Source organism: Corvus kubaryi, unplaced genomic scaffold, assembly GCF_017639235.1.
Source record: "Corvus kubaryi isolate FWS band 111438036 unplaced genomic scaffold, C.kubaryi_AGA036_p1.0 split3-73, whole genome shotgun sequence".
Taxonomy (NCBI): Eukaryota; Metazoa; Chordata; class Aves; order Passeriformes; family Corvidae; genus Corvus; species Corvus kubaryi.
The window spans coordinates 5271803-5284514 of record NW_024582091.1 but is presented as its reverse complement, the minus strand read 5'-3'; the positions used below and the strand labels follow the sequence as shown (position 1 = coordinate 5284514).

Genomic DNA, 12712 nt, shown 5'->3' with positions numbered 1-12712 from the left:
CCCTCTCTTTGGCCCTCTCTTGGTCCTCAATTATGCACTGAAATGTAAAACATACACAAACAGATTTAGAACCCAGTCATGACTGACAGAGCCACATTTAAGCATTCAGTTCCCATCTCAAAGCATGAGCATGAGATTGATTTATACATGCAGATTAAAAATACTCTCCTTTGTTTGGTATCTAAAACAAACTGAGCTAAAGATTATCTGCCTCCAGTGTCTTACTATATAGACCCACAATCCTCATGTTGTGATTTGATTTAATATCATTTTGCTGGTTTGACAATAGAACCATTGAATGTCCAGCATCCAGATTTTATTTTTTCTCAATCTGGCATGGATTGCCAGCTAGTCTGTTTTTCTTCTTCCTCTTTGGGGCCAGTGTGTCTATTGCATCCTTATCAGGGCTTTTTCAAAATTCACAACTTTCAGTCAAGCAGCAAGTAGGTGACTGGATTATTAGCTGTTTGGAACTCTGACTCTGTGTGTCAAGAACTAATGGGTGCCGGGAGACTTTTGTAAAATTAGGTTGGAATCTTGAAGAAAATAAAGTATTTGGCTATTTAACTGCACCACATCTTTTTGCTCTTTACAAATTAAAATAGGATATGAAAAGTAATCAAATGAAAAATATTTTGCATAAAGAAAGCAAACATTAAAAAGTCTGTCACATCTTATGTTCACTGCAATTTATCAAGGGAGTTGAAGCCAAAAGATTGCTTTTTGCCATTTTAGTTTCACTGGCTGTTGTTGTAAATTTAATTTGGACTTTACCCATGAAATTCTGGACTCCTTCAGAAAATAAAAATGTTGGATGATCTTCAAGGAGGAATATGTAGTTTGTGGTTGTATTCTGTCAGTGTGGTTGTGTCAGAGTTCCTGAAATGAGCAGAGGCTATATGTACTAATTACAGCTCGAATTAATCCCCTTTCCCAGAGATACCTAGCTGCATGGTAATTTTAAACTCCTTCTGTGATCCACGGAAAATGAAAACTTTCTCAAGGGGTTGCTTAAGCTGAAAATTGAATACAGAGGAAGCACTCTCTGTCTCTGTGTGTATGGAATCTGCAGTGATTGCATGCATTAGAATACTCCTGTGGACAGTGCAGCTGATGGTGGCTACTAAACTATTAAGACAGACAATTTCATGGTTGCTCTGCTGAAGTATTGGGGGTTGGATTGTTCTGTGGTATATACTGGAACAAAAATCAATTGTTAGCAGAGTCTAATGCAGTCACAGGAAAGCAAGAAAAAGCCAGCCTTGCCTCTGTGCTGCTCTGTGTTTTCCCAGATGCTGGATTCAGGCAGAGATCAGAGATTTCAGAAATATTTTGGTACATTCTCTGACATGAATGAATAAGCAGAGGAAATTTTTGATGAGAAGTTACTTCTTGTAAAAGGTTTGACCCAAATCTAAACATTTAATGTGTAAATATTGACGTGGTTTAGTATTAATTGTCATTGTCTTTTAAAAATTGCTACTGATTACTCCCATTGACAGACCCTTAAACACAGTTAGCTAAATTAATTTCATATGCATGGATAGCAGCTGCACATAAGTCTCAGAAAGTCTAAAAATTTGAATTATAATTTCTTGACGGTTACAGCCCATAAGTTATGATTGGTTTTGATAATGTTTCCAAATAAGTGGATTTTGCTTTTTAGAAATATTGCTATACTTTTAAACTGTGTTTCTTCTTGTTTCAGAATGGAGAGGTAGGCTTGATCCTAAACTACTCAAACTCAGTTTAAGGTAGTATTTGACTTTATATAAGCTTCTTAATATTCTAGGTAATATACACTTTGTTTTCAAAAGGGGACAGAGATTTGCTAAGTTTAAGAGTGCTGGACTTCCATTGCTTGAACTCTAGTCAGTAGAAAAATTAAAAAGAATTTTTGTTAAAAAACACATGTTTACTAGAATAAGTGGTCTGATGTTTTCCCCCAGTTGGATTTAATTGCTGCTATTTGCAGGGCTGGACACTTGCAAAGGGATGGGGGATATGCATAGTCAGGTAGCTGTTACCTGCATCGTGCTAATGGGAACTCCCTGAACCGGAGCTTATCTGAAGGCTTAATATGACAGCTTCCCTAACCTTCCCTGTAACTCCCAACTTGTACCATTGCAAAAGAAACATGGATCTGCATTTTGATCAATCATTTGACCCCAAGAAAGAATTCCATTCAAAAAACGTCTTAAAAGGTGTCATTATTCTTGAAAATATGAGTAAATTGCTATGGAAAGTTTTAGATAATAAATACAAATCTGTTTTTTGCAGCTTGGATTCTTAAATTTTTGCCTTTCCATAGCTCTAAGAACTTGCTGGGTTAGGGTTGATGGGTGAAAAAGAATTCACTGAATCTAACTTCAACATATAGATTTAGTACAGATGTACCTATAAGAGATTTTACTTAGTAGCTCTCCCCTTGCCTGCCTTAGTAAAGCACTGAGGTTTTATGTGGGGTTTAATGGTGAGAAGTAAATATCACAAAAAAAAAAAAAATCTAGAGGGTTATGTGATCTGCCGAGGTTTAGTGTTTACTGCTGCAGGGAGCATGGTTTGGAGGAGGTCACCTAATGGTCTTTGTAGGATGGGCACTCTTGGGACCAGGACTAGTGACCTCTAGGAGTCGGTGGTAGCAGGTGTGTCCTGCCTCTCCTCAAGTAGCTTCATAGTTGGAGCACATGCCTAGGAGGTAGGAGAGTTGGGGTTTATCTTTTCAGGCTTGCTATGCATGATAGCATGCCAATGGTTGGGATCAATATGCTATACTTATTTATTACATCATTTTACACATTTTTAAATGAAATTTTTATATTTGAGAATTGATCACACTTCAAATTATGAATATAAATTAGCTAGAAGAGTCATGTTGCAAGATTTAAAATTACCAAACTATATGACAAAATATTTGTGAAAAAAATGAAGTTACAGGTATCAGCCCAATATTGGTACTTACTTTTTTAATTTTTATTCTGGATAAAATGATTTCATGCATGAAAAGTAGTTGGAGGGCAATATTCAGATAAGCAGAGGTTCCATCTGAACAAGGGAGTGAATGCCAGGACCTAAGTGAAAGGCAGCCTAAGGAAAGTCAGCTTCATACAGTGTTACAATATGTTTGTTGCCTGCCTTTGGCATATGTGCTGATGGCTGTTTTCACTCTTGGTAGTGCATGAACGGTCCCAGTGACGTAGGCTCAACACCTGCCCCCTGCATATGCCCACCAGGAAAGCAAGGACCTCCAGGCCCCAAAGTAAGTCTCTGTTCTGTCTTGTTGAGCATATATGACCTGTGCTTCCTTGCTACTCTTCACCAAATGATGTTGCACTGCTAATTGTTTGAGAACTAAATGATTTTCTAACAAAAGCCTTTTAATGGAGAGGGGTGTTTCTTCCTTCTTCGTAAAAGAATGAACTGGATGCTTACTGGGAGAGTTCCACTTTAGCTGTGCTGATGACCTCCTTTCAGTGTTGATGAAGAACTAAAATGAGAACTAGACCGAAGCTGCTGAAGTCTAACACAACAAACTTGATTCCCCAGTATTTTGCTTTAGTACCTTTCTCAGTAACTGTGCTAAGCAGTGCTTACAGAATTATTTATAAGTGTAGGAAAAAAACCCCAAATCACTTGTCTTTCATTAAGCAAATGGATAAAAACCTTCTCTGCTGTCATCATAAGAGGTTACAGTATGCTGTAGCTACCTCAAGTCAAAGGGCTTCTTGATACAGTGGAAAAGGTTTCTGATCAGGGAGTTGAAATCCACAATATAGAGATCATCATTATTTTTTAATGTATTTCTGTGGTCTTTTACCTTTTTTATTCTCTTTTTACCATGTTAGAGAAAAAGAGATAGAGAGAGAGAGAGGGAAAGAGAATGAAGTATTTATAATTTTAAGAGAATTGAAAACCACTTCCTGTAAAGTAAGAAGGAATGTGAAATTTCAGAACTAAGATGACCTATGCCTATTGCCTTACATGCAATTTTTCTACTACAATGCTAACCTATGACAATTTGTTTGGGGATAATTGAATAATACAGGTGACAAGATGGTGCCTAACACAAAAGGCTGCACAAAGTGAAAAGTAACGCAATTTAAGATTGAATAGGTTATCTCAGTTACAGTATTTATTAACTTTTGAATACTGGACTTTAGAATCATATGAATTTAAACTTAATTTTTGTGCTTGTGATATTAGTGGGGTACAATAAGTTGAATTAAATCAAAGCAATTTAAAAATAGAAGTAACTGATATTTTAAGCTTTTCAAGTTAAAAGCACAAAATTTCACAGTTAAATAGTATATTTGAAAGCAAATTTATTTTTCTCAAATCCCAAATCTGGACTTCTTAATTTGGACAACAATAATTCTGGGTAACTTATTACTTGTTTAGCAAATGATAACTGTTATGCTTTTCAAAAGAGACATTATTCTATATTCTCTCTCATTTAGTTCAGCATTACACTTCTGTGGTTTATATGTGAAAAGATATTTTTTCACAGTCACATTGAAAACTAGTTTCCTGTTTCCCTTCTAATATCCTTCCTGTTTATAACAGTTCTGCAATTTTAACTGACCCACAGATCTGTTGATGGTTGAGGCTGAAGAATCGGTATCTGCTTAACACTCCTGCTGAAGTAAAATGGTTTTATAGATCAAGCCTTACTGGATTTTGCTGAGTTCAAATCAAAGCTGTCAGTAAAATAAACAGAAAAGGTCAATACTCTAGGAGGATATGTTGAGTAGGATGTTAAGTTCCTGCTGTATCGCCATAAACATGAAGCCTTGGGAAGCAACTTTTCTTTTACTTTAATCTGGTCATAACAGTGATTATCAAAATAATTGCAATGGCTTTTAAGAGGAAATATCAAAAATATCTCTTTCAGAAAGCAATTGGTAGAGAGGAGTTTATTATTTTGCAGGTTTTAATCCTGTCTCTTGCCTTTTTAGTTTTTTTTATCTTAAGAATTAGGCTCAGCTAAAGCAAGTAAGAGATTTCTTCAGAAAATAACTACTTCATTAATGAATTCGTTAATACGGATTGTTTCATCTATTTGATGAAAAGTGTTTCTATTTCTGTTGATTAAAATGTTAAAAGACTTGAAAGCTTTTGAGTTGGTGAGTCAAATTTGTGCTGTAGCCGTGTGTGGACTGACTTCTCCAAGTACTGCACAAGAAGCTGGGGAGAAGTAGGGGAGAATTTTCCCCAAAAAGATCAGTTCTTTTTCACTGTAGGAATTGCTCCTCAGTAGTAGGTCCCTGGCCTTGTAGAGACTGTTTTGTGGAATGTGTTAGGGTTAAGGTTCATTGTGCTAATTTTAAAATACTCTTATAATATTGAAATGCTTATGTATTTTGTGTGTTCACATGTTGCTTTTCCACAGGGTGACCCTGGGCAGCCTGGGAATCATGGTTATCCTGGTCTGCCTGGTCCAGATGGTAAGCCTGTGAGTACTAAAAACTTAGTCATATATTGTAAATGTAAAACTAACAGGAGAAAAAACATGGAACACGATTTTTGAAATTTAGATGATTTTGTCTCCATTCTTTGAAACTGTGAATGTCATTTAAGCACTATCTGCATGTAACAGCTGTATGACTGTGTCAATGATACTATTTTTGTTTCAAGGAAAATACTGTAAGTATGAGTTAAGTACTGTTGTAAAGCAGAGAGCAGGCTGTGTGTGCTCCTGTCGGTCTTTGCATTACTTTGCAGCAGTTATGTTACCACCTTCAGTCTTTACTCCTTAAAAATTTTTTCACTAGAAAACTCTTCAGGTCACCTAAAATCCTATCTGGTTTTTTTTAGGGCTTGCTGCTTGCTTCATGTAATTTCTCTGTAGGCTACCTCAAGTAGTCCCTCAAAATATGTAGATATACATGAAAAATGTTAAAAATATAGATGTTTTGTAGTTCCAAACTGGTTCATTTAACAAATGGAACTGGTGATTCCATCTGTAAGCAGAGTTAGTTTAACCGGAAGAAAATAGGTGCTGAAAACAAGAAATGTAATTGTTTCTAAAAATTGAAAATTTCCCTGTTTTAAAATTGAAACCTGACCATGGTTACCCTGATGGCCCAGATGAGCGGTGTGTACATGATTTTTTTCATCAGTCCCACAAACAAATATCCTAAATTTTTCTGTGATATAAAATGTTTTTATACTTTTGTTCTTAAACAGCTTTTGATAGCTATTATCTTCAGAGTTTTTTTGAACCAGAATTAGAGATGATAATCTGAATTGAAACATTCAATGCTTTAAAATACTGCGTTTTGATTTTAGACAATCCTGAAAATGGGGAAGTGTATTTAATCAGAATAGCTTTTCAGTTGATAATTGGTGGTGCTAAAGCTTAGGAAGAGCAGTTCTGATCTCCTATAAAAGACAGTTATACAAACTGTCTGAACCTGGAGTTGCATGGGAGAAGGTGTCCATCACATGCTGATTTCTGGAAATAGGTTTGCAGTATTGATAAGCATAGCAGGGCTGCCTTTAATCCAGCTAAGTCTGATATTTTGAAAAATAAAGTGATATCATGTAAGTTTTAATGAAAGCAGAATGGACTGGGTATTGGTAGGGAAATGTCAGTTTCTCTTCTCTCTTTTAACAAAGAGATTAAGACTTCATTTCTGAAGCATCCAGTCGGCTACAACAGATTATTTTAGAAACAATTTGTTATGACTCTTTCATACTTTTATGAACAGGTTTCCACTTCAAGGCTATTTATCTTCCCATAAGCACTGAAATTTGTAACAGCATGAATAATGAAGGAGAAATAAATTGATACTGTAGACCTACTGTATTACTGTAATTTTGTAATCTGACAATTATGGCTTATTTTTTCCTGTGAGTCATAGTGTGCATAGATGGGCATTATCTGAACATAAAAAAGATAACCAAAAGTATCTCAGAATGTGAATCAAGAAGCCCCACTAAAGGAGAAATTGTATCACTTTGCTGAAGAACTTATGATATTTGAAGTGCTTGCAGTTAAATCTTATAGCTTTATTAACTGACTAATGTTTCTGAAATATCAGTTGTAGTTTTTGCACTTGTTCTTTGCAAAGACATAATTGCAAACCAATTAGATCATCTGCAGCTCTGGCCAATGCATTATTTTTCCTTACAGTATATTCTTGGGTGCATTCCAGGTGGCTTTTTAGCCGTGAATGGTGAGAGACCCTTTAGATTCACTGTGCAGGAAAACAAGATTCCCCTCTCTGTCTTTTTCTTTCTATTTTACTTTTGTATTTGCTAATACAACTAGCACATTTTCTGTGCTGTCAGTGATTTTTTTTTGTTTGGGGAAACTTTGCTCATATGAATCTTTTTAGTTTTATGTCCCGGGGAACTCTGAGAAACAAGCTTTTAATTCAGACAGCACGATAGGCTTACAGGTAGTTGTGTAGTCAGACTTGTTTAATCAAATGGCTTTTGCATGAAAAGCTTTTCCTGCAAAGTCAGTCTTTTCTGTTCCCAAACACATTTTTATGTTCTTCTCTAAAGTCATTCCAGTTTGCCTATCTGTTATTAATTTTCTTGGAACAGTATAACTGGTCAACAAAATGTTTCTTCCTCTGAGAAAGATTTTAGGCATGCATTTATATTACTATATGAAACTGAGCTTTAGAGTAAAACATCTAATAAAATTTAGTTTGCTGTTTGTGGGCTGGCTATATTATTTTAATACTTAAAGTTAGTTTCAGTCCAGAAAAGTTGAAAAAAATTCCTATTAGTATCTTCAGTCTTACCAGAACATAGTTGTTTACCTGGTCTTATCCAGTAAAATTGTTTGCTCTAATAATTGGGGAAGTGAACATAAAGATGACTTATTTTCAATCATTTCTTAAATCTTATTTTTATTAGTTTTGTTTAGAGTATCTTTGTTTTTTCCCCTTAATTGCCACCTCTGTTTGTCTTCTGATAAATACAGAAAAGATCAATTAAAAGAACTGTAAAAAAGAATGAAAGTGAGAAGCATAAGTAATGAAAATACATTTTTTTCAATCAAAAATGTAATTCAGAACCTGAAATTAATAAATTGTCTAGTCAAGAGAAAAGCACTGATAAATAAGTGCAAGGATAAAAACAGTATTTGAATCTCAAATGGAACTCATTTTAATGAACATTATTAATCAGAAAGAAGCAGCTGGAGGGATTACTGGCCCTAGAAGCACTCAGCAGCCTGACTGTGTGGTCACAAAGCCATTTTTTATTTCAAAGGATGCCTTTTTTGTACTGGGGAAAAACTCAAGTTAAGGGGAAAAATAAGTTATCAGAATCTGTGCAGTGATCACTTGTGGGTAATAGAGGTGATAGGTTATCAGTCTGCTGACAGAAATTTAAAAACCCCACTCATTTGTCAATTTTGAACTTAGAACCATGGAGCTGGCAAATCTGGACAATTTTCTAGTATTCCATCTAGTTTCATCCATGAAAGTTTGGATCAATTTGCCTTGTTGTTATAGTATGTACAAGAAAATGAAATAAGAAATGAGAAAAAACCCAAGCAATTTAAAAAAAAAAATCTGGTGAGACTGACTTTACTGATACATGCAGATACAGAGTTCATAAGGTATCAAAAGCCTCACATAATAAGTAATTTCTGATCATTCCAATATATTTTTTGAAGTATTATAGAACATTATTACAGCTGTATTACCTAGAGTTTAATATTTAGTGACCAACTAAAGGCCAAATCTTTTATGATGTATACATAACTATAATAGCAATGATGAACTATTTCAACAATACTTTTGGAATGAAAATGGATAATAGTTTCACGTATATATAGAATTTCCTGTGCTATTGGGTGGTTTGCCTGGGATTTAAGTTGTTACAAACTCCGCAGCTACTTTGTTCAGAAAACTTTCATAGTCAGAGTTGATAATTCAGCTGTGAAATGCTGCTCTCAGTTCCAGGAAAAGACATACTCCTCAGTAACACTGTGGCCTTGTTATTGTTAGAGGAAATCTTTTTGCTCTGTTCTAATCCAGTCATGTAATGGCTTCCCTGAGACCTACAAGTCTGAAATTTGAGCGATGCCTGAGGCTGGCTTGTGCTGCAGGGACAGCTATAGAGTTCAGACAAAAGACCACATCACTACCTGCAGCAGATGCCAAAGGCAGAGGTTATGTATGATAAGGATGAACATCTGAGCAGTGAGCAGGAATTAGACTCCCTTGGTACATCGTTGAATCTCCCAACAGCCTGAAGCTTGGGAACTTTTTAAGCTGGATTTATGACCTTTTATTTAATGATTTTGATGGACTGTTTTTTCCTCTGTGCTATTTGAGAACATTGTGTTTAGGGAAAATACACTGCTAGGGGCTCTGAGTTATGAAGGCCTTGGCAGATGATGGAGTAGCTAATGGAGGAAAGTGCAATGAATGCAGAAATAATAAACATGGTTACATGTCTGCATAGTTACAACAATTTCTGTTCTTTAAGATGTAATGTATTTTATGAAAAGAGTTTGAAGACGTGTCTTATAATGCTTTAGATAATTGTGCTTTAAAGATTTTCTGCAAGAAACTTGCACAAGAGGTCTGCAGACTTTTCAGGGTGTTTTCCTAACACCAAGTTAAATTTTCCTTTTGCAGTTGAATTCCATCATGCTTGGTTACATCACCCTAAAGAGTTATTTTTAATTAGAGTTTACAGTTCTTGAATATCTTTAGACTGTTACTGTTGATCCTTGGTTCCTTCCCAGCCCAAGAAGTAAGCTTGCTTACTTCTCCCTTTGTCTTTCCCAAGTAATCCTGTGTTCATACCTTTGTTGTTTATGTTGCTCATTGTCTCCAAAAGCTTTTCATTAAGGGAGTATGCAGTGCAGTTGTCATTGCCTTATCCATACAGCCTCTATTTTTATTTTTATTTTGTCTTACCAGATGGGATATGCCTACGAATGCTGTCTGAACTTTTGTCCTTTAGGTGTGCAAATGCATTGCAGATATACTTCTGAGGTTTCCTCTGCTATTGCACCCAGAGTTCTCTGAATTAGTACTTGTCACATGTCCTTCTTGCTCAATTTTTTCCCTTACAGGCAAACTAAGTTTCTTTTTCCAGTAAGGATGATGACAGTATTGCTATTTTTTTGTGGCCTTTATGTAAGTTCTTTGACCTAAGAAGTGTGTTCCAATTTTTTTTCCTTTGAATTATTTTTAAATGATTGCCTTTTTCTTTAAATTCCAAAGTTTCATTTTATCTGTGATTTTTTTAAATGCCCAGCAGTCTGGGACAAAACTAACCTCAAAGTCCTGCTATTTATCACTTTCCTTTTAAGGACTTTCAGGAACTAGAAGATGATCAGTACTGTTCTCACAACAGTAAATGGAGACAGAAATTTTGTATAATCCTGATTTCAGATGAACTGATGTAAAATAATGAATAAGAATATAAACATTGTCCTGTGGAGTAGTGCTGACTGACAACGTTGATGAAACATTACAGGAAGGATTCACGTTAAGACACATACATTTAATATTTAAATGGGTACAGAGACCCAGGGTGTCTAAATTCTCATAATAGTCAACAGGTACTTAACATATACCGCAAAAGATATGGGATTTTTATGCTGTAAGGTATTTTGTGTTGCCCATGCTGCAAGACAATTAATGCCTCCCAAATATTTTGTGCCACTGTCTGCTAACACTGGGTGGGTATCTTAAGAATCTCAAATGGCAGAAGCTGCCTATATTTAGGCAACTGGATTATAAACTGAGTGTCAAATTCAGAGGTAACTATAATACTTCTCATGCTATTTGTGTGTCTTTGGAAATGTTCATGAGAGAATACCAAGCCCAGATAAAAACTATTATTTTTGGTGGCAAATTTAGTGTGTTCATCCTATTTGAAAGAACACCTTCAGTCCTGAACTCATCAGTTGAAAAGGGAATTTTCCCTTCTGTCCCTTTTACATAAAATGGCAGCTATGGCATTGCTGTTCTTGCAGCTTATGTATGTATGCCACCCAGGTACTCCTACTGAGGGCTTTGTGACTAGGGAAAGAGGATTCGAGCTGACTTTAGTGCAAAAAACATGTAGGCACTAGCATGTAGATTCATGATCCATAATCCATACTGCAAAAGGAGTAGTGATACAAATATATACTCAGTTTTTATGAAATCTGGTTTTTTTAAATTATATTTTATTTTTATTTAACTTGCCTGAACAATTGCTGTGTTCTTTGTACCAGATAGTGATTCTAATTTTTGTGACTTTCTGTGAATTTCCTTTTGAGTCTTCTCTCTTCCAGCTTTCCATTAAAAGAACGCATTGACATTGTGTTTGATTTGTATTGAAATCACAATATTGAAATTACAATATTTAGCCCTGAGCTAAATGTGCAGTTTTGTAAGCTGAAAACTCTTTTGCTGTCCTCCATTCATCTTGAGATTTTGAAATTCAGTTCATCCAGGAAATTGTCCTCTTCTACTTCTTCCCCTGCTCAGTTAGAGGGAGAGAGGAAATTGCATTACAGAGATCTAAATTATGAAATGAAGTTTTATTTGTATAGAAGTATATCCTACAGAAAGTCATACTTTTTGTTTGTTTGTTTTCTGTTTTTTAGAAGAAAAAAGTAGATAAACTTTCAGAGGCATTTTTTGATTTGGAGAATTGTTTCAGCTACCCAGGAGGCCTATATGCACTCTGGGAATACTATACCATTTACAGTTAAAGCTGATTTTGCTAGAACTGCCTTGAGCGCTAAAAGTAGAATGCTTGATAAAGGATCCATGTATGACAGAGACCTAGAATTCTGTTTACTTCTGTATTAAACATTACCAGCTGGCTCATCGGGCAACTGCTCAAATGTCTTTTGGGAAGAGGGCACTGCAAGGACTCTCTTGTATCTAACCCAGCAAATAATTTTAGCTCTGTTTATTATTCCTAGGAAGCTCTGACTGATTTAAAGAAGAAATCAGACAAACACATTGTCTCCCTTGTATTGAAAAGGTTCTATTAGCTCCTTTTTACCAGTGTGGAAATCACCCCAGGAAATTTGGTGCTAAGATTTTAAGATTGAAACCCATTTGGAAATAGGATTATTACTTCTCTCAGTTAAAATCAAGATCAAATTCTGGGTGTTTGAAATTGGATAGCCCATTTAATGGGATTTATCAAATTTAGTTTTGTCTGCTTGTTGACGTGTCTAAATCAAATAGCCTCAGAAATCTCTTCTTGTTTTATATGTTTTCTCAAAAAAATCCTCTTGGGTAGCTCATTTTGTCCACTGCAAGGACATGTTTTCAAATGAGCTATGTAAAATTCTTATTCTTCAGTAACTTGCCTCTCTTAAAGGATTCTTTAAAGTCCTTGTTAATTTTGCATGAAAACTGGCTGTCTTTGCTGTACAAGTTGAATCAAATCTATCAAAACATAGACATATATTTTGGATTCTGTAAAGGTTCTCTTGTTCTGCCAGTGTTGATTTCTAGTAAAGCATTCCTGAAATTCTCTTTTCAACTCATGAATTATTTAGTATTTCTTTTTGTAGTCCCAGTCATTCAATTTTTTTTTATTTGTATAGACTGTTATATACCTTCAAGTTCATAGCTAAGTGCTTAGTATCAAGAATGGAATTTTTATTATTTAGAGATATTATAAAACTAGCTGCATAATGTATTAGAACATACCTTGTTTGTTAAAACTTATTTCTTTAACTGGATATAAGCCTTTAAAAGTCCTGACACGTTTCAGCTAT

The 12712-nt window shown here is 35.1% G+C and overlaps 1 protein-coding gene across 5 annotated transcripts in view; it reads left to right on the top strand.

Moving 5' to 3' along the window:
• Positions 1-12712, top strand: part of COL21A1 (collagen type XXI alpha 1 chain) — a 96638-nt gene that overhangs the window by 35789 nt on the left and 48137 nt on the right. For 3 of the 5 annotated variants that reach the window (XM_042016966.1, XM_042016965.1, XM_042016967.1), the window contains exons 8-10: positions 1709-1717; positions 3176-3259; positions 5390-5452. In XM_042016966.1, the coding sequence (XP_041872900.1) occupies positions 1709-1717; positions 3176-3259; positions 5390-5452 (156 nt within the window). Of the gene's footprint in view, positions 1-1708; positions 1755-3175; positions 3260-5389; positions 5453-12712 lie in introns of those variants that run through there. The other 2 variants (XM_042016968.1, XM_042016969.1) reach the window with 2 other exon arrangements.